This window comes from Anser anser, assembly GCF_964211835.1.
Source record: "Anser anser genome assembly, chromosome: Z".
Taxonomy (NCBI): Eukaryota; Metazoa; Chordata; class Aves; order Anseriformes; family Anatidae; genus Anser; species Anser anser.
In genome coordinates, this window is record NC_139723.1 from 59,713,515 (window position 1) to 59,735,622 (window position 22,108).

The following is a 22,108-nucleotide window of genomic DNA, read 5'->3' on the forward strand; positions in this document are numbered from 1 at the left end:
GTAGCTGCCAGGAATTTCTAAGTGTATTTTGCAATACAGCAAAGAATCATTGAAAAATTCACAGGTAATTTAGAAGCGCAATAAAACAACAATAAAAAAAAAAAACAAAACTTACGGACTTGAGCCATTCATAAACCCACATGCAGAAAGCTACTCTCTTCAATTTCAGAGGGAAAGAAGTGTCCAAAGTCTCTTTGGTGGCTTAGTCCTAGCAGTTTGAGGGAACAAGAACACCTGTTTTTAATTTTCTAGAAGTAACCTCTGCTCCTGAATCACTTGCGCTCTTTTTGAAGACCTCATCAATTTAAACCAAAGTGACAGCAAAGCTACTACATGTCAGCATCAGATTACTACAGGTCTTGCCTGGCACCTAAAAAATCTGTTTTTGTTGTTAACATGCTACTTCCTTTCCTAACTGTGGACCTCTCCTTCCATCTATCACAGCGTAAGTAGCCATGAAGTCACAGAGTAAGCAGGCTCAGCGAACTGACTGGATTGAGTTTTAAACAGTACTTTTTTCCTGGATTTGTGCTGAACTCATGCTAATCGAAGGCTGGCCTTTACCAACTTTTGAAAAATTCCTTTTACTCTAATGAAGGCAAACCCGTGTAATGCTATAAAAAACACGTAGCTTGACAGTACTCTTAAGCCAGTGGAAATCATGAGGAGTGCAAACGAGGCCAGGGGAATTAAATACCAGTGGGATGAGAACCTAGCACGCTGGCTGGAACATCACAGGCTTCCTATCTAAAAAAAGGGCACGAGCTTGCTGCCTATGCAATAGCTGCACAGAGATTTTATTTTTAAACTGTTGATGGGGCAAGCGTTTATTTGTGCCATACTCTGATAAAAGACAACCACACAAAATATACACTCTCTACTAAAGACAGTGCATAAGTGTTGTTAGTAGTATATCACAGAACCACAGAATATCCTGAATTGCAAGGGACCCATGAGGATCATTGAGTCCAGCCCCTGGGTCTGCACAGGACCACCCAAAAATCAGACAGTATGCCTGATTATACAGCAAAGAAACTTCTTCTGCAAACTGCATGAATTTTTCAGGGTAGCGCTCAGCTCACTACGAAATTACGACAGCCAAAGAGCACTCAAGTCTTCTGTCTCTTTAAGAAGGTATTTTTTCGTACAATTTTTAATCCACTTTCCATTTGGTCTACTAATGGTAACAAAACAAAAAAAAAAAAAAAAGAAGAAGAAAGAAAGAAAAAAAAAAGCCACAAACCACCAACATTCTAAGGTAAATAAAGAGGCACCGATGAGCAAACATGGTGTGTTTAAACATTCACAATGATTGATATTATCCCATCCACCTATGGACAACAAACGTGTTATCTTCAGAAGACTAAATGCAGTTTCATTTTAAAACATATTTTTTAGTTAATACAGGTTAGAAGTCAGTAGATTTTAAATTTCAGAACAAAAGATTGCCACACGTGACGTTTTTATATGACAAATTGACAGAAGCCTGACTCACTTCAGGCTCAGGCCCAGGTAAATGCTGTAACCAACACTTGGTTCCTGGGAAACTGTTCCTTTTAACTGGAAGGCTCTGGCCCATCCAATTATAACAACAACCTCAATTTCAGTATCACTCTCACTGCAACTCTCTTCTTCATGTTGAGAAGCTGCTTTCCATCCCCAATCTAGCCTGTGAAGCCAGTATGTTGAAACTGGAATTCAAAACTGGTTCCTTTAATTCAAGAAGACTGAACACAGTAAATGACACAGCTGATCAGCTTATTTATGACATGCTCTCTTTTCCAGCACAAACGCATGTGAAGCTAAGTGAAAGCTATCCTAATTTCCCTGATGAATGGCTGATCAAAGCATCTCATGACACTGTGCACAGCAAGAGAGTCATCCCAGTATTTCTTTTTTCCATTCTCATTTTATGAGAGGTTTATCTTCTCAGCTGATGCTTTGTTGTTGCTTGAATATTACAGCACTTCCTCGGAAGAATGGGAATCTCCTTACGTTAAATAAGAATAGGTGTGCCCGTTACCATGCGAGCTGAACTCTGAACAAAGCTCAGCACCTGAACATCATGTGCCTGTGCCACAATGTGGGCAGAGAACTGGGGTATTACCACTGCCACCCTAACAGACAAGCTAGTAGACCAGAGCTTGCCACTCTCTCTAAGGCAGCTATATATTCAAAATAAAAAATAATAAAAAAATTAAACCACTTGCAGATCCTACTCTTTATTAACTGCAGCAAAAACGAGGAGAGAGAGCAGCCTTCGTATTTAAACATTCCACGTACTGCTGCTACAGAATGAAAACAGCAAATGTCCTGATGATAATAATGATAACAGCAATAAGCTTGTGTTAACACATGACCAAGGATGGCATGTCAAACCTCTTTAAAGAGGTTTATGGAGATTAACTTGAATAATATCTTTACAGGACGATTACTGACCAGATCTCTGCTTCTCTTCTGATACAAATAGATGGGTATTTAAAACAGAACAAAACCCAGTTAAACCCCTCAACTCCTAATAGAGAGGTCATTACCATTTTCAAATGACATGGGCATTCGAGCCTGTTGCAACCAGCAGGTCAATAGATAGCACCTCCCATGTGAAAAATGCAAAAGAGGCACTGTATTCTTGGAGAAGCCAGTCAGACACACATGAAGAAACAGTACGCATCTGGTATACAGATGGGGACCATCTGCATGACTGCTTTTCACCACACACTGTCTTTCAGGGAATATTAAAAACACATCATGCACGTCATTTATCCTCTTGCCAGCAGAGAGGATGGACCCTGTTTGTTTCACAAACAAGCACATCTGTACAGAAACTTAAACCTGGTGATTAAGACATGCACCTGTGGCAGAGTTGAAGCTGCTGTGTTCATTCAGTTGCCTAAAAGTAGATAATTACTGTGATCTGCTGCAGCCTGCAGCCTTACCAGGCCCACTGGCATGCCAGGACGTTGAACACCCCTAGGCTCCTGAGCCTCAGGCAAGCCTCCAGTCTTCAACTGCATTAGCATGATTCATGCTGCCAGGATAATAAGGGCTATCAACCACCAAGCTACACAGTCTCTAAGAGAAAAGGCTACAAATGTCAAACAGAAGAGAGGTGAAGTGACAACACCTTTCTCCAATTTGCTCCTGTTTCTGCATTACGAATGACACCAGTGAGCAAGACAACCATTGCCACAATACCTCGCTGGTGTACAACACCAGCTCTGGACAGCTAGAGGCATCTCATACCATAGCCAATCTTCCAGTTTTTCCATCTTCCCTCAACCTGCCTCCTCAGCTCTGGGCGAAAGAGTAGAAAACCTTGAAAGGTCTTTCCACCAGATGGCATGTCATGTTTTCCTAAGCCCCACAAGTCTTTATGACACCACTTGCTTCTCACTTCATTCACTCTCTCCCTCAAGTCTTTTTTTCAGGAAGTTAACTCCTGTCTTGCAATGATCAGTGTAGTGATTTCACTGGGGTGCTCCGTAAGGACTGTTCCAAAAAGTGAATGCAAAACCAAATCCAAAGATCACTGAGGCAAAGTAACCAGTCATTTTCAGAACATGCTCAGGTAATTTTTCAGGGCAAGAGCAGAACAGTTGTTTTCAAATGCCAATCTTGCAAACTCCTTGTCTATGAGAGACATCCAACTGTAAGATTTCTTCGTGAAAAGCCTATGTAATTGAGAAGCCTCCAAGTTAAATTAAGCCTCTGGGTGATGTTTTGTAAAATACATCACATGCAGTCAAATGTACTTTTCTGAAACTTCTCAAAAATTCTGTAACAATAAATGGAGAGACAAAGCAGACTTGACTCTCTTTTAGCCCTGTAGGCTGGCTACACTAAGAATAAAGACCAGTAGGCATCTAGGTTTGTAACCCACATCTGTACGATCCAGCTGGACAGACACCGTGCCAGTGCTGGCTAAAATCATGGTATGGAGTGGAACTCAGTTGTCTGGACAGCGGATTTGATTTCCCTGACACCACGCAGGCTCCTGAAAGACAGCACCTATGTAAATAGGAGTTGCTTAGCTACTGAAATGAAGGTGTTTATTTTGCAAGAAGCAATACATTAATTGCTGATAGACCCAGTTTGCTGATAATCTCACAGGTCTGCTCGGATTGCCTCTAAGCAGGGTAGCTGTGGATGCAGACCGCATCTCATTCCAAAAGGTCCAGCTCTCTCATCTGCCTCCCATCACTGCTCACCAACTTGCACCTGCTGTGAAACTGCAGACACCTCTGCAGCACGTCCCCTACCCCGCAGGGCTGATAGAGAAAAATCTATAAAATGGACAGAATTTGACTGACATGCTAACTCGGGTATTGGTAGCAGTACGTACCACTAACTATTTAACCTTTTTAACACAGCAAACTGCCCTGATGCTGCTTGCTGCTTCTGGTACCCAAATTACACACCTCAGAGCTAGCCTAGGTGTTTCTGTTTTTTGTTTTTTTTTCCCCTAAATGGACCTGCCTCTAACAGGTGCTTCCTAAGGAAGCTCTTTGAACAAAACATTAACTACAACACTGCTGCTGCTCATCTGGAACCAGCAGCTTCTGTCTCTGTGTTCAGCCTGCTTTTGTAACAAACTGAGGTTTACGATGTCATGCCTCTTTCAGTAACTCAGACTTAATTTTTTGTATTTACACAAGCTTCAGAGAAACCAGGCTGAGATGACAGGACTGGAGAAAGGCGTGCTGTGCTGTTTGAGTTCACACACAAGACACCCGACAAGCTATATCCAAGAGACTAAATTTGGGGAAAGACATAACAAGAGCTCAAAAGCTTCTGTAAGATACCAATCTATGAGCATAAAGAGGCTTTATTAGTTCCACTGCTTAGAGAATTACTTAAGATAGTACACTTCATTCAGCAAAAAGCCTTTCACCGAAAAAGGAACACATGACTTGTAAAACCACAGAAACAGGCAGCAGGAGTAGCAGATAACTGTAATAAAAAGAACATTTTCAGAATTAATGGAAAGAGAAGGGGAAACATTTCAGGCTTATGATCTCTTCCTATTCTTATTCTTCATGTGTCTAAACTGTTACAACCTAGAGCCCGATTTATGCATGCAGTCATAGCATTTAGTTCTCATCAGGGACTAAAAATAAATAGATTTTACACTGAGCATCCACTGCCAAAGATAATGGCATTACACATTAAAATAAAAATATTCCAAAATAATTTTGTCAAGAATGTGAAATCCAAATCCAAGTAAGAACATCTTTAGTAAAATATGATCCATTACTCCACCTGTGTCTAAATGCTTTTGAGTCTCTAGACTCCACATTTGATACTGTGCAGTAAAAGTAGGGAAAGGAATTGAGGATTTACAGCTAGTAAAAAGTCTGGTTCACTGTTTTTAAGGACACTCTTGGTGCTTGGTGGATACACTTATTATCAGAGTATCATTACTTGCAAGAGCCCAAAATATAAAATGCATACCAGAAAGATAATAATATTGCATATATAGTATAATATTGAATGTATGCAGACAGGATATCATACATTTTCTTTACTGCTACATGAATGTTGCTTATTGCTTTTCTATGGGAAGCTAAAAATTTTACTTCAGTATATTTAATGGATGGTTCCATTTAGCACATGAACCTTGAAAATTACCAGATTTACCAAGCTGCCTTTTAATAAAAATAGGTAACTTAAGAGAGTAAATAAGCTGGAAGAGCTTTATATAGCAGTGCATTAGCTAATAATATTATGCTCACATTATGCAGTATTTACTAAAACATTTTTTTTTCCAGTTCAGCACCCATGATACAGATGCATTGGTACACATTTTTCCCATTTCCCTAACCTCTTGGTTCAGTTACTGTGTGGTGAGACCAACAAGACACTATCTAAGTCACTGTTAGTCATTACCTACTGGTGTCCAGTAAGCCAACATTTATGAATTGAATAGTACTGTAGCTGGATTCACCACCATTGTATTACAAAAGGAGTTTTTGTTATTGTTGTTGTGTTTTGGTTTTTTTTGATTATTAGACCCCCCACTCCCCACCAACAGCAACAACAACAACAACAAAACAATATGCAACTTCACCCCAGGGAATAAAGAAATCCCTCAAATTAGTTGTATGGATTTTCCAGTTAATACATAAAATGGAAGGGGTATTTAAATCTCAATTCTTGCCTTTCCTGAGCGTCACCAAAACCTCCAACAGTAATCACAGCTTAGGCCTTTCAAATACGAGGCTCTAATTAGGGATTAGGACAAAAAGAGAAGATGCAAGATGTGGTTTTTGTGAAGCACTCTGGATTTGCCCATTATAAAGCAATCAACACTGCTGAAATGGGGAAAGCACCCCATAGTTCTCTCTCTGACTGGGAAGAACAAGGAATGGAAGAAGTGGAAGAAACAGTACAAAACCTGGGGATATGTCTGTGGAAACAAGTCAACTTGATACAGGCGCTGAATGTGACTTAGAGCCATCAAATCTGTCATTTTAAATTTTTGAAAATAGCAGGCCAAATTTAAAGGAAGGACAACATTCCAGTTCCACAGACATTAAACTAGATTGCCTTAAGAGTTATAAAATGGAGTCAAAATTCAGCACACTTTAGATACCTCTCTTGTATATCCCACCCTTAATCATTCAGAGTCGTCATCATTAGGCCCTTTAGAGCCTGCTGGACTGGGACAGGTAAAACCACCTCCAGCTTTTGAGTTCCAGTTACCAGTGGTGGGCTGAAGGGAATAACGAATGGGCTCATCCACCAGCACCACCACCACGTTCTGCATTTCACCAGGGAGAACTAGGTGACAAGCTTCCAGGTGGCAAACCCACCGCGCTAGCAAGGGGTGTCACAAATGTATGTTGGGACACTCGGCTTACCTGACACAGTGCTTCTCTCCACGCACTGTTTCTGAAGGTCCAGGCTCCGCAGCTCCTCCGTGCTGGCGTATTTCATGACGGAGTTGATGGATGTGAGGGTGCTGATCAGCTGCGAATTGAGAGAGCCAATCTGGGAGTGCGGCTCTCCAAAGGCTTCAGCCAATTCACTGTAATTTTCGGCAAGCAGCATCTGCTGCTCCTGCAGCAGCTTCTGCACGCGCTCGATATAGTGGTCCAAGCCCGTCCTAAGCTCCGGCGGAGGGAGAGGGTTCTCCAGAAGGCCACTCACAGACTCGCACACTGGCTCACCCCCAACACCGATGCTCCTGGTGCCAGCGGGCACAACCACCAGAGGCGGGGGTCCACAGGCAATGCTTCTCATTTTAAGCCCAACTAGGTAGTTCTCATTAATGTTTATCTGCCCAACGCCACAGTCTTTGGTTTTGATCGCAGAGGGCTTTTCAAAGCCAGGGTGACTTGAATACAAGGTCCCCACTCCGACCGAGCGCGTTTTAGCGGACGCATGTATGTCCTTCACCCGCCCGTCCCCAACGGCCACAGTCCGTGTCTCCACGCTCACCGTGTTGGTCTGCTTATCGTGGCCGCTCGGGACGGTGTTGGTGCTGCAGTCTGCCAGCACCAGTACCTCCGTACTGGTGCACCGGCTCACCGTTTCCAAGGCAGTGCTGGTGTGCTGGCTGGCCGTAGACGGCACGGCCATGACCGTGGCCTCTGCCCTGCTCACGGCCTCTGTGGCTGTCTCGCGGGACACGCACTCCTTCGGGGAGTGGACGATCACATCCACCGAGCAGTCCCCGCAGCCTACCGTCCTCGTCTCTCTGACCTCCTGCGCCGTCCTGCAGAGACTCAGGTTGCCCACCGACTCCTCCGTGTTGATGCCCGTCTCGCAGACGCTCGTCTCCACGCCCACCTGCTTGTCGTACAGCTCCACGCACCTCCCCGTGCACTGGTCCCGCACCTCGGCTCTCTCCCTCACAAGCCAGCGGGTCATCAGCAGCTCGGGGCCCACCGCCGTGCTCCGTACCACGGGCTGGCAGGAGGTGCCGATGCTGCTCATCTGCAGGTGGTTCCCCACAGACGAATCGGCGACGCTGACGTGGTCTCCCACCATTTGGTCTCTCATTGGCACCACGGCTTCCACCGTTCTGCTGACGACAAGGGGCTGAGCCATTGTGGCTTTATCTACTTTTTTCCTAGACCCAGCCGCCTGCAGCTCCTGTTTTAATTTGGTCATTTCCCTGTCATGGGTCGTTTCCTTTAACTGAACCTCCAGTCTATAAATCTTCTCCTTAAGGGCTTCGATGGTCTGCTGCTGAAGCTCTATTTCTTTCTCAACTTCTGTAGACAAGCCAAGCATGGCCTCCGTCACCCCAACCCCAGACTCTCTCATTTCTTTCTCTGTCCCCACAGCTACTTCTCTGCGTTGCCTTGAAGATCTGTTGTATATAACCACGTCGTTGATGTTTTCATCAGCGCCAACAGCAACAGATCGGCTCTCTTTTGTCAGGCTTTCTCTATTCGCCCTAAGGTTTGATGGAATCTCATAGTTGCTGTCCTGGATTTTTTTCTCCAGCGCCTGCATTTCAGCAGTCAACTGCCTGAACTCCTCTATCCTCTGAGAGCTCTGCTCCATGCTGTCCATCTCATCCTCACAATCTATGTAAAGTTCTCCGCCTCTTCGGCCCTGAGACAGGTGTTCCCACTGCTCTGCATTTCCCGCACTGTAAGATCGTTTTCTGAAACCGTATGTCTCGTTTTGACTGGGTTTCCTTTGGCTTTTGAGTTCTGCCATCATGTGCCTCTTCTCTTCCTGTAACACTGAAATTTTGACCTGCAGCACAGGAATGGTCTTGACTTGCTCCTCGAGCTCCTTGAGGCGCTTGAGAGCAACTGCCATTTGTTCCCTGATGTGCTGCAGATGCACTGGGCTCACATTGGTGACCGGGGTGGAAATTCCCGAACTCATCGGGCTGTGCCGGATGGAACTGCCCAAGGAGGAGCTGAAGCAGGCACCGTAGTCTCCGCTCCCCTGATACCCGTTCTGGAGCTGCTGAGACATATGACCATACCCACCGGACCCCACAAAAGAGGGGAGGGAGCTCGTTGAGCCCATGCCCCCGAAGCTGGAAAGTCTGGGCCTGCGGACATCTCCTGGCGTGACCTGCATCATTCTCTCCTGTTCAAGTCGCCTCCGCGTTTCCATGAGGGTTTTTGTCACATGGAGGTTGTGCCGAGGAAGCTGTGGGGAGGGAGGAGGGAGCTGCTTACTCTCAGGGACGGTTAAGTAGGAGGGAGATACTTCAAATGAAACAAGTGGTCTCACAGCGACAGATGAGGTTACTTGACTCCTTGCTGCCAAAAAAGACTGCTTGTTCTCATCACTGTTCGATGAAGAGAGAGACTCTGTGGAGGTCCAGCCACTGCAATGGCCACCAGAGTTCTTAGTACCCGTAGAGGCTGGTATTGCTTTCCTCTTCTTTTGGATGTTTAATTTCTTAATGGTATTCCCCTTTTGAATATCATCCACATACTTGAGGAAATCCAGGTCTAGCTGGTAACCATAAGGTGTTTCCACAAAATAGGGGTCTTTCCGTTCTTTTTCATCTTCTCCATTTACAGCTACTTCCTCTTTTTCTGGAAAAGAAGAAACACAATCAGCACGTGGAAAAGAAACCATGTCTGAGCAAACTGGGAGCTAAAACACAAGGGCACAAGGGTGGGTGCTCACAGCATGCCCACCGGTGGTGGAACGGCACCTCAGAGGGGACTGACATCCTGCTGATTTACCCTCAACACTGAACCCCAATTAACTTCCTGGATGTTAATCAGCAGGTTTTCAAATGCTGAGAAGTGCATACACGTACAAGCATACTGACAACTTCCGTTAACAAAACGGCAGAGAAGTGGCACAGCTTAGTAGCAGTCCCTCCCCAAATCCCCCCAGTCTTCCCACGTAACATCAGGCTTTCACACACGCTATGCTGCCACACAAAGACCACAGGACTACACTGTACGGCATGAATCATCTGGAGACCAACTTGTCTGGAGGGTATATTCAAACAGGCTACGGAACAGGAACTCCAACCCCTTCCTTATGCAACCAGTGCCATTAGACTGATCCGCAGCTGTTTCACTGCTTGGAGAACTTCTGCCGCAAGAGCAGCAATACCTGCTCACTCTTTCCTGAGCTCGGGTTAATTTGAGCAGTGTCTCTGCCCCCTTCACATTGTCTACACCAAGCCGCCCCCCCCCCCCCCCCCCCCCCCCCCCCCCCGCACCAGGACAGACAGCTGGACCCGCTTCCAGCAGTGTCCTGACTTTCACCACTGTAAGAGAAACCGGCATCTGTCTCGCGGTCAGGAAAACTCGCCCGCCCTCCGGACACAGTACTCATCCGTCCCCACAGAAATCTAAATACAACTTCACCAGGTCTGCCGGGCTTCTGTGGGCAGTGTATTTATACACGGTGCTGCTACACAACCTGCTCCTCCTGCCCCACTTGAGAAAAAGAAAAACAACTGCTGGGAGTTAGGAGAGGCGCTGGAGGAATAATAAAAGACCGCTTTCCGGTTACCTGAATTAGCTACATGCCTCTGCCCCCACGCTGCAAATTTTCCAGCCACGTATGGCTAGGCCTCCGGTAAGGCTCCTCGCTGTCCCGGCTGCATGTGTCACCAACAAGCTCCCCTTCCACCACAGCCCTGCCTCCCGACTCGCTCATTCTTCACCCCATAAGGAAAAAAATAAAATAAATAAAATAAAAGAGGAAATCCCGCATTAGCGCGAAGGTGGCCGGGCAGGGCACGGTGACTTCAGGGGCTGTGCTCTCACCGCGGTGCCTGGTCCCAGACCAGGATGGAAGAGCAGCAGCGCCTTTCCCAGCTCCGCGCCGGCTTATCTCCGCGGGCAGGGAAGGGTTAAGGGCTTAAAGGCGCAGGACGCGGTGCCTGCGCTGCGCGCCCCCGCTGTGCGCTGCGTACGGGACCCTCCGGCCGCCACCAGCGCCCCCGGCTCCGTCTCTGTCGCCGTGATTTTTCAGCGCGGCCACACCGGCCCCACGCGTGTCCGATCCCCCCGGGCCGGGCCGGGCAGGGCGTGCTGCAGGCAGCTGTGTCCGACAGTGAATTTAGCTGTGGGTTTTGTTTTTAAATAGCTGGGTTTGGGAAGTCGCGTCCTCTTAAAGGAATATAAGCCTCCGGAGGGGAGAGGGAAAAAAAAAAAAGAAAAAAGAAAAAAAAAAAAAAGCCAACAACCTCTGCTCGCTGCAACTACAGGAAGTGACTTAATGTTGCACTGAAAAGGTTTGGGAGGGAAAAAAAAAAAAAAAAAAGCAGGCTCCTGTTTTTCCAGTTTCCTTGGCATGCTTAAGAAAAGCTTTGTCTACAGACAGTGTAACTGCTTTCATGGCAATCTTTTATGCTTTTGGCTAGCAGGGGACACCCCCGAGCAGGAGACGGAAGCAGGATGCTGCTCGGGGGAAGCCTACCTTCGCCGGTTGGGAATGGGATGGAGACCTGAGTCAGGCAGGCACCACGACAGCGACACAAGCGGGGCTGACCTGAACACATCGGTATCTCCGTCTTGCAAGCGGCAGCATGTGGACGGAGCCTCCAACAGACACAAACAACCCACCCAGACCACATGTTTTTGCTGGACAGCCAGTCTGTCCGTATGCTGTGGTATTTACTTATAGATGCTCCCAAAATAGCCATTTAAATACCAAAGTGGAAGCAAAAATACACGTATGCACACATACTCCAAGCACATAAGCACCCACAGCCCCTTACAGCAGGACTGCCTCAAGGTTGGGCAGGGAAAAAGCCTCCAGAACTCCCACCGGCAGGAGGGAATGAGACAGAGCAACCTCCAAGTTGCTCTTCCTCCCTGGATTCAGTTGTCCAGATTCTCATCCTGGCTCTGTTTTCCACGTTCTCCACTGACAAACAATTCTCCACAGCCCACAGCTCCTGGCCCTAGACTAATCACCCTTCCCTCTCCCCCTGCACTCTAAGCTTTGCCCCCACTCTCCCATTGCCTGTATTTTCCTGGGCTTTTTCTACCTTTCTCCCGCACTTTGAGCTTCTCATCCATTTTCTCCATTCATGTCCCCACACCTGTTCCACCAATTCTAACCCCAAATCTGGTTATACCCTCACCCCTCATCCTGAGCTTGTTGCTAGGCACTTCACCCAGCCCATGTAAATTCAAGCTCCATCATACTAACTTTACCTGTTCTCTCTTTCTTCCCAGTCCCTTTCCTCTGCTTGTCTCGGTTCTTGTCTTCCTATCCAGCGACATCCCTGATTCTCCCATCACTACACCGGTGTAGTCAGGCAGCTCCTGTAAGCTGTCCCTGGGCACAATGCATAAGTGTTGGATGGGGGAGGGAGAAACAGGCTCTTTGGAAAGTCCCAGGACTTAAGAATTAATGCATCTATGGAAAAAATATTCATAAAACCTCTAAAAAGACATGCAAATTGCATGTTAAGTCATAAGAGCCAAACTGGAATCTCAGATAATTTTTTTGTCCTTCATGGAATAGTATTGAGATTGCTCAACAAAAACCCATCAAAAATAAATAATCAAAAAACCACAATGACACCGAATCGTTCGCTAAACCTGTCCACAACACCTGCAGGCAGTTAAGTGTCTTCACAATGAAATAAATCCACTTGGTCCTCAGCTTAAGCTGGCAGCAGTAAGAGGACACAGTTCATATCTGCCACTCCACAAGCACGAGGCTGTCTGTGGAGCTGACTTTGCATATTACTTCTTAAAACAACACAATGAACACTCCACCAACACAATCCCAGTATTATGAGTTGATCTTTGGAGACATTTCTTGGTACGTTAAGACAAACAAGGGTCGGGCATGCAATCCGACAACAACAACAACAACAATGCAGCATGCAGGAGCTGCGCCAAGCCTTTGTGCATTTTGCTGTCTCAGAGAAAGGGCCCAAATGGGTGTGCCTGTTAAGCATGGGAACAAAGCAAAATGGATGTCTGTTTTCAGGCAATAAAAGTATTTTGTTGCTTTTAAAGGAAAAAAAATATATATAATGAAAAGGAAAGGAGCACGCACCTGATAAGTGTCTGATAAGAGAAAGGTCTGAGTGCAGACCTTTTTCCTTTCAGTCCTTAGGTCCTGGATGAACCACGGATGCCTTTACCCTCTGACCTTGCTAGGTGAGTACCAAGTGCTATACAAGCCAAGTACCTCAGATGAATCTCAGAGAAGGCTGTATCTATATGCTCTTCAGGAGGAATGGCAAGCTTGTCTCATGCTTAGAGACCTCAAGTGAGCAAGAGATTCCTACCCCATTCATCCCAAAACACATAAAAGTACAACAGCAAATGCCGGACAGGTCAAATGCTCTTGTTAGGCTTCTTGTCTCATCCTTCGCCAGCTGAGCAGAGACACTGCTATAATTAGAAGGACTGTTCCCCAGTCTCTGTAGTACCTCAGGCAAATTTTAATCACATCGTTGCGTTACACTGAAAAAGTATGTGAAGACACACACACACTTTTGTCTGTGAAAATGTTGCAGACATTGCCATTTTCTTCTGAAATGTCTTTAATTGCAATAAGACATTATGCTTTTAGGCAAGTACCTGTGAAGTAAGATACTTCATAAAGCACAGAGGCCTTATTGTGTTACTGTCATTATTAATGCATTTCTCCAGAAGTATGCAAGAGTTCATTTTCCTCTCCTTACTGCATGATAATCATGGACAGGACACAAGCAACATTTTAAAAATGCACTCTTCTGTTCTTGTCTCCTGCACTGCTGGGACTGGCTCTGTCCAAACATTCCAGTCTTGCCAACTTCCATAAAGTTATATCCTATCCAATGCACTACACAAGAGCATCAGTATATTAAAGTATTGAGTCAGCCCTACCCAAGTCCACACTAATCATGCCTGCTCCCAGACCAGGAGAACTGGAAAAAAACAGGACCTTTAGTTGATGTGCTTAAAGACTTTTGGGGAGAGAGAAGAGTGGGGAATAAAAAATGAGGGCAGACGCAGAGTTTTGGTTCTGCAGGCTAGGAAAGCTTTATTGTAAAGCCACCTTGGAAGGTACAGAAAGAGCAAAGAGAAGCAACTGAAAATGTATTTCTGAAAAGGCTAAGGCACCTTAAAATATACAGACATCACATCTAAAGCCTTCTCTCCCCATCTGGTTATGATATCTGCTCTAAGGCATTTTTATCTTGGATCTGACTGCTATTAAAGAAGTCTTCTCCATTGAAATAACATTATGAATAACAGAGTCTCCTTCCAGAGTTATGGCATAAGCCAATTCATAAAGAATGCTGCAGAAGAAAAAGAAAGAAGCAATAGCTGTTGTAAATGGAATAGATGCAGTATTTTTATGTGTTGAGCTTCAGTATTAAAGGTTATCTGGAGCAGGAAAAGAGAAGATGAAAAAGAAAAAAAAAGTTCTGACCTTTTTGATTCTTTACTGCAACAGAAAAAGAGTGGATGCCTTCCCCCCCCCCCCCCCGCCCCCACCTCCCAATACTGCTTTTATTCATTTCTCTCTCTGGTCTTTAGCAGACATAGATGAATATCAGTCCTGACTTCTGAAAAGAACCAAGACACATGACACTGAGCATTTGTTTAAAAGGAAACTGCAGAATTAACAAACATTCTTTCATTTTCCTTTTCAGGTGTTGGTATTTCAATTAGTTTAAAAAAAAAAAAACAACACTCAGAGAACAGACATTACCTTTGCAGCTCACCCATTATAACAGGTTTCTTTTGTCATGAAATTACTAGCTCTCCAACAATTCAACCTAGCTCTTCAGTATTTTCATTGGGGGGGGGGGGGGGGGGGCAGGACACATACAATCAAAGTATCAGATTTTTTTTAATTACTATTATTTCAAGAACTGGTGTGTGTGTGTATGTGTGTACCTACAGAGATAGGAATTTGTTCCTATAGTTTTCCTAAGGCACAGAAGGAGCATTAGGTGTTCTATTTTTCACTTTGCAGCTAAAACATACTGTGTTGCTGCGAAGCATGCCATAGATGTGGAGCACAGAGTGCCTGAGGTGACTGCACATGCCCCAAAAGGACAGTCAAACCAGGAAGCTGCTTGATGAGGGATAACAGACCCTGACACCAACCCTGCAGTTACAGGTGTGGAGGACTCTCCTTGTACAGAGGAACTCCATTTACTGCATGCTTCACTAAAGATATAGGTCTCCCTTGTAAAAGTGCTTGCTGCAAATTTATTCTCAAAGAAAAACGAGGAGCAGAGAAATGGTAAAATATCAGTTTTAAGTTTACTTTCAATTTATGAGTCACTACCCCAACTGTGTGTTGACTTTTAAGTCTGACATCTAAATACTCAGTACTTAGGATTGAGGTTTGTGATCAAAAAATGGGGGTAGCAACTTCCCTGGCAATGGAAAGAAAAAGGCTGAAACTACAATGCTGTCTAATAAAGAGGCTTTTCTCTCCAGGTGTGTAGACTACAGCTCAGGTGTCTGTAGCAGCAAGCCTCAGAGAAGTGAATTAAGGACATCACCAATGGAAATGAACATTAGCAGCAGCAGTGTTGAAGAAAGATGTTTCACACAGATGTCTGCAGTGTTCTGTTTACACTGTGAAAGCAAAGACTGGGCTATGATGTCACTGTTACCACAGAACAGTGGTAAAAAGGCGTGATTTAAGAACTGAGCTGCTGTCTTAATGCCATACTCTTCCTAGAAGAAACGGACCATTATGGCAATAGAGCAAACAAACAAACAAAACCCACCAAAAACCAAAAGAAATCACAACCACAATGCAAAGACTGTTAAAAACATCTGAAGTCTTTCCATTTACTTGACTGGGCTTTAGATCAACCCAGTGAGAAAAGTCTCTCTCAAGAGGTTAAGTTCCTGTGAGCCTGAAAAATGTTAGTTGCTTAGCGTTATACAAAGATTATTGTAATAAAAACATAATAAAACGTTGATTGCACAGTGTGATAGTAAAAACAATGAGCCAGCTCTCACCTTGCTACCAGTGATCAGATGGATGCACTAGCCTGGATGTCCCACTGCCACGGGCTCAAGATTCAATTCCCAAACCACAAACCATTTCTTAAGCTCATTGAGGACACTGGCTTTTCTTACTTTTCTCCCTTTGCTGCCCATCTGCTATCTGTTATGGACTACTGTTCATGGCTATGAAAAACAGGGTGTTTTGGTGTAACATAGAAAATGCTCAGAATGCTCAGCAGCCTTCTATGCAATGGCTGTGAATATTGTCAATAGCCTTTTTGATCTTTGGACAGGCATTTTAAGGTCACATGACTTTTTTTTAAACATGTTTATACGTTTTCTTTCACATGGTAAAAAACAGTTACCTACAGAGTATATATCTGGACAGCATGTAACCATAACCAACAGTTATTTCTGCAAGCTGGCAGCAAAAGCCACCTTTCTAAACCTCCCTCCCTCCCTCCCTCCAGTTTTTTTAGTGTCCAAACCTTTTCCTTGGAGAATTCCTGAACTAAAAATTTGCAGGTCAAACAGAATCTCATTTAAAATATAAAATACAGGATATAAGTAATGCAAATTAATTAACCCTGAATAAAGGACTGACCTTATTTGTAAAAAATCTATTCCTGAAAAAAAATAAAATAGTGATTGACTGTAATGTGGCCCCTTATCAAAATTCACAAAATCTGCTTTATTTTCTTGACAACTCTCTTATTGGAGCTCTACAATAAGTCTCCTTTTCACCCACTGTCACTTTCTGGGAACAGCTCTAATTCTGGCAGCCCTGTGGCAGGAACATCTCGTACATGTATCACCTCAAGGCCGCTCGCCACGAAAACTCAAAACTAAGAGACTAGTCTGTTTTTGCTCCCATCCCAGCTTCTGACTCACAGATCCCAGGGGAAATCAAGCTAAGGCTGGCAAGGAAGCAGGGCATGGGTGGGAAGGGGAAGGAATATAGCTGCTAGCTTCTTACACACTGCCCCATGAGCAGTGCCGAAGGGCTGAGCAGAAACCGTGGCAGAGGCTGCTGCTGCTGCTGTGAACAGCACTGCCACTTCTGGGTAGAAACTACCCTAAAAACAGTGTCCACTAGGGTGAACTGCAGTGGCACAGGTTGGTCTGTGGGTGCACTGTGGCTCTGAGTGCGACCAGCTGGTCCACTGTACAGCGACAAGCAGCAGGCCGCATCCTTGGTTGTGCTGCACTGCTGCATTTTCATAGTCCTCCTCCTCCAATGCCACCTCAGCCCACCTGTTGTGGGAGAAAAGAGCTTGCCTTCCACTGAAAGCAAACCACTGGTGGGGATTTAGGTGGCTCAGCCACAAAAAGAAATGCTCTCCCCAGAAGGACGCTCATTTCCTCACAGGAAAGTTAGCAAGCCTCTTGAGTGTCCCTGATAAGAACGATGAAATGAGTTAACAGTCATCCTTTCCTTCTTGGCTTGAAACTAGGTGCATCTCAATCCCATTTACTTGGTTTTGAAAACCAGATGCTTTCAAGGCAAATCCAAAACGATACCAATCTGTGCTTTCCAAGCGCCTGATTTCATGTACATATTTTTCATCTTGCACTATTTGTCTGCTTGAGAACAGCCCTTCGTCTTTCCCCAAAGCATAGATTTCATTCACTCTCTAGTACGTGCACAGTTACTGGCTCTGGGCACATTTGTGACAAATGAAAACTGTTCACTTAAAAGATGCTTTCCAAATCAGACTGACTAGCAAAATGTTGTAATTTAAGGCAAACAGTAAGTACCATTCACATGCTGCCTACAGCCTAGTAGAAAGCCTTACAATGTGTCTGCTGACCACAGGAGGAGAGCTCTCAGTGTCAGAGCACCATAACCCTCCTTTCTGACAAAACATCCCAGTAAATCCAGGCTAACTGACTGTTTAAGCTGGTGGTGCTGAGGAATATGAGGTAAAACAGCATGCTGTACTTTGCTGCACTGGAGAAACGCCAAAGATCCCCTACATCCCTTGCCAACTCTTCACAATGTGGCATCACTACCTGCCCCACTTTTCTGACAGTACGTTACCCCATGTTACTAAATACCACTTCCTTATCACAAGTAAAATCACTCTAGAAGAAAGGATGACGAAGACTGAAGCATGAATACAGGATGGGCTTCACAACCACCCCCCCCTCCCCCCCGAGTGCTTGCAAAGCAGAAGAGGAGCAAACTTCCGCATTTTTCCCTTCCTTCACCAGTTATCCCAATCACGTCCACACTCCCCATAGCAATGTTGGATGCTAGACAGACCTGTCTATGCCTGAAGACATCTCTTAGTGCAACACTGCATCAGTGTTACGTGCTGCAGCTCAAGCAAAGGCTGTACTAGCTATGAGAACTGAATCGCAGAACTAAAATATTTAGATTTATAATGTCATTGCCTTTCTGTGCCTATAAATCTCTGAAAGGTGAGGAGCAGAGAACAGATACATAGGGCTATTGTAATAGGAGTAACCATCAGGAAAGAACCTGGACTCCTTAGATATAAGCCTGCCATGGTATCTTAAAACTGATTGACAGTTTCAGCTTGATCTCACAGCTGTGCAAAGGGTGGGAAAAAATGGAAGAATTGTCTTCTACAAGAATGATTCTACAAACATTTGTATTTAGGAGTCCTGAAAGGACTTTATTTTGTCACATGCTTAACCTCCACGAGGAAAATACTTTATGCTGCATAATCAGAATTATATTTCAAATACCGGGAATTGTTCCCTCCTACCCCCTTTTATATTAATCATCTAGTACTGATTTCATATGCTGCTTTTTGAACTTCAAAAGCATGAGTGATTTGAATATTCCAAGAACACTAGGAATTTTTTCTCCACACTTAAAATAGTTCAGACCAATGAACTGGTTTTGTTCAAAAAGTTAAAAAAGTGATAATTGGAGAAAACAAGGAAAACATCGGTATTAGAAGTGATTCGTATGCACATTTTAAGTAGCTAAAAGCACTGGCTTAGAGTTGAAAGTCTATGAACAATAATGAAAACGAGCAACTTTAGGAGCAACAGCTAACTTTCTTCCACTTAAAAGTAAATAGGCACAGCACTCCATCTACTTGAGTGCACAGAATGCAGACCTCCAACTAGAAGATCTGCATTTGTTGAAGAAAGGCTCTTTCCTGTACCAACAAAAGCCAAGGGGCTGGCAGAGGTGCATCAAACCAGACCTAAGTGCGCTCTCCCTTCAGAGAGCAGCCTAGCAGAATGCTCCTGGGAGAGAACGGAGCAAACACTGCAGTTAGAAAAGAAAAATAAAGAGCACCCGAAGTGAAAGACGTGCATTGCTTAATATACTAAAAAAACAGCCAGGCCTGGGTTTCAGCTGTACAACCCATATGTGCCCCCTCTCCCCCCCCCGCCCCCGACTTTTTCCCCAATTACCCACACTGTGAGCAGAGTCGGGAGCCGGTCTCTCACACCTCACCTCTCCTCCTCTGTGTGAGGGTTTCGCTTACTGATCCGCTGAGAAGCAATTGTTGAATGTTGCAGTGTTTAATTTTTCAGGAAATTAAGTCTGAAGCACACTTTCCTTTGCCTTAAAGGGAATGCGTACTCCTGACACATCAGCAGGCAGGGAGCCCAGAGGTTGCTACAGAGAATTTATTTATACTCATTTGGAATTTCCTGACAAAATCCTAGCCCGCCTGCTGCCAGCGCAGCTCAGCGCCAGTGTTTTCCTTCACGTCATTTCAGATGGTGCTCAGTGCCTCAGGCTGCTGCTGCTCCTCTCAGGGGTTAAATGCATGAAATGGTCAGAAGGACAAATAGAACCATACCAAACTGTACACTGGGGAAGGAAAAAAAAAAGGGATATTTTCCTCAGATGAAGCCAGATTTAATCCCCAAGAGGGAATTAAAAGTTCAGGTGACTTCTCTCCTACCCACTCTCTCTCCCCAAGCCCTTCGCCCCTTGCCCTCCTTGTTCCTCACTCCCACGTGTGCACAGGGAGCACAGAAAGGTTCATTGATGTAATTTGGCCAGAACAATTACATCTGTTGTAACTAGCACTGCCTGCAAATCTGCCTGTTACATTCAATCTGTTTTTGTTTACTCCTCTCAAATGCAATTTATAACTTGAGGGATAAAAATAAAAACTTGATTAAGTTGCACAAACAATCTTCTCTTCTCTGAAACATGGTCAAAGTACATGAGATCTTTTATGCTAGTACAAGCGCTTTTGAAATAATGCACAAATATTTGACTTTTCCATATGCAATGTTCTCGTTTCCGTGGAACATGAAGTATAACTCGAGGAAAGAGAACTAGAACTCCAGATGCAAAAAAAAAAAAAAAAAAAAAACACTTCTCAGCATCATAAAAAGACTCTCAAAGGCCTCAGCTCAATATCCCTGCACCTCTGCTTACAGTAACAGTTGCTGTACTATAGCCAAACAAGGACTGCAAAAGTAAACAGGCAATGGGAGAGATTAATTTACCAACTATAACAGTCCTAAGACTCCATGGGGCTAAAGGAAATGAGGTGTTACTACACCTTCCATCCAGATTCCCAAGAACAATAAAAAATAAATAAATGAAATAATGCCATGAATTGCTGAAATAATTTCCAAGATCGCCGACTGAAAGAGCTTTGCTCGATTGAGAGAGAAGTGGGATCTTGCACTGAAGTGACAGGAGAGGCCCGAGTCCTCCACAGTGCCTTCAGCTAAAATGGCACAGACTTCCAACAAAAGTATTTCCTGAACACTTTTAGCCATGGAAGTTTTACAGACATGTCTAGTGGCTTCAGCGGTATTTAATATGAAGCAAAGTAGTATTTAATACCGTCAGACGTTAGCCTTTGGGCACTGCAGAATCACAGAATGGTTTGGGGTGGAAGAGACCTTAAAGACCACCCAGTTCCAACCCCCCTGCCATGGGCAGGGACACCTCCCACCAGACCAGGTTGCTCAAAACCCCATCCAGCCTGGCCTTGAACACCCCCAGGGATGGGGCATCCACAGCTTCTCTGGGCAACCTGTTCCAGTGCCTTACCACCCTCTGAGTGAAGAATTTCTTCCTGTTACCTAATCTAATTCTTCCCTTGTTTAGTTTAAAAACACCTTGTCCTATCACTACACTCCCTGACAAAGAGTACCTCCCCAGCTTTCCTGTAGCCCCCTTTAGGCACTGTAAGGCCACTGTAAGGTCATCCTGAAGCCTACTCCAGGCTGAACAACCCCAACTCCCTCAGCCTGTCTTCATAGGAGAGGTGCTCCAGCCCTCTGATCATCTTTGTGGCCCTCTTCTGGACTCACTCCACCAGGTCCAGGTCCTTCTTGTGCTGGGAGCCCCACAGCTGAACGCAGTGTCCCAGGTGTGGTCTCACGAGAACTGGGCCCTCCTTTCTAGGTAATTTTACATTCATTTCCTTGCATTGTAAGGCATTCATGCATGTACTATAACATAAGAGCTCCAAAGGACAGTCAGTCCAAAGAGGGGCTCTAGATTTGGCCATCTTGTTACACCTACGGATCAAAGAGGTGCTGAATTTTATGTGAATCTGGTTTATTTTGGTTGCTGCTCTAACTACCCCATCCACAGATAAAGCAGATCTGCATAAACAACTCTTTGGGAACATTTTCCAGCTATGCTTTGAAGTTTCTTGTACAGGACGGAAAAATTCTAGGGTAGCTGAAACTCAACCCGTGCTTTCTGTTGAGAGAAACAAAAGCCCCTCAGAGCAAGTAACCATGGTGCACAGCAGACATCAGTGTTACCGGTGGCCTCCTTAGTTTGATCAGCAGGTTCTTCATACCGGTACAGGAAGAACAGGAAAATACATATCTAGTTTTCTGCTGGGAAAAAACGTGACATCCAAAATAAAACTATGAGGATAGAACGTATAGCCAAAATGTTTTTCTTAGGGTTTTGCTGAAACAGAGGAGAAGAAAAAAGAAAAACATTTAATGATTTCATTTTTCTTAAAAAAATTAATAATAATAATTAAAAAAAAGACAGGAAAAAAAAAAAAACAAAAAAGAAAGAAAGAAAAAAGAAAAGACAGAGATATTCTGTTCAGGAAGAACAAATTTTAGCAGCTGTCTCCACATGCACCATCTGTTTATTGTTACTCTGTGGTTTCGAGGGCTTGACATCTGAAAGAGCCCTGCATCAAGGCAGCACCATCAGAGGACTCTCCTCAAAGTTGAGGCTGAGGAAGACCTGCCATAAACGCAAGCGAAAACCTAGAACGTGTATCAGCATTTTGTCC

At 44.6% G+C, this 22,108-nt stretch overlaps 1 protein-coding gene across 13 annotated transcripts in view; it reads right to left on the reverse strand.

The window, feature by feature from the left end:
* Nucleotides 1-22,108, reverse strand: part of KANK1 (KN motif and ankyrin repeat domains 1) — a 127,568-nt gene that overhangs the window by 17,790 nt on the left and 87,670 nt on the right. For 8 of the 13 annotated variants that reach the window (XM_083818278.1, XM_083818275.1, XM_083818274.1 and 5 more), the window contains one exon: nucleotides 6,861-9,515. In XM_083818278.1, the coding sequence (XP_083674404.1) occupies nucleotides 6,861-9,515 (2,655 nt within the window). Of the gene's footprint in view, nucleotides 1-6,860; nucleotides 9,516-10,455; nucleotides 10,689-10,712; nucleotides 11,041-19,281; nucleotides 19,482-22,108 lie in introns of those variants that run through there. The other 5 variants (XM_083818272.1, XM_083818270.1, XM_083818269.1 and 2 more) reach the window with 5 other exon arrangements.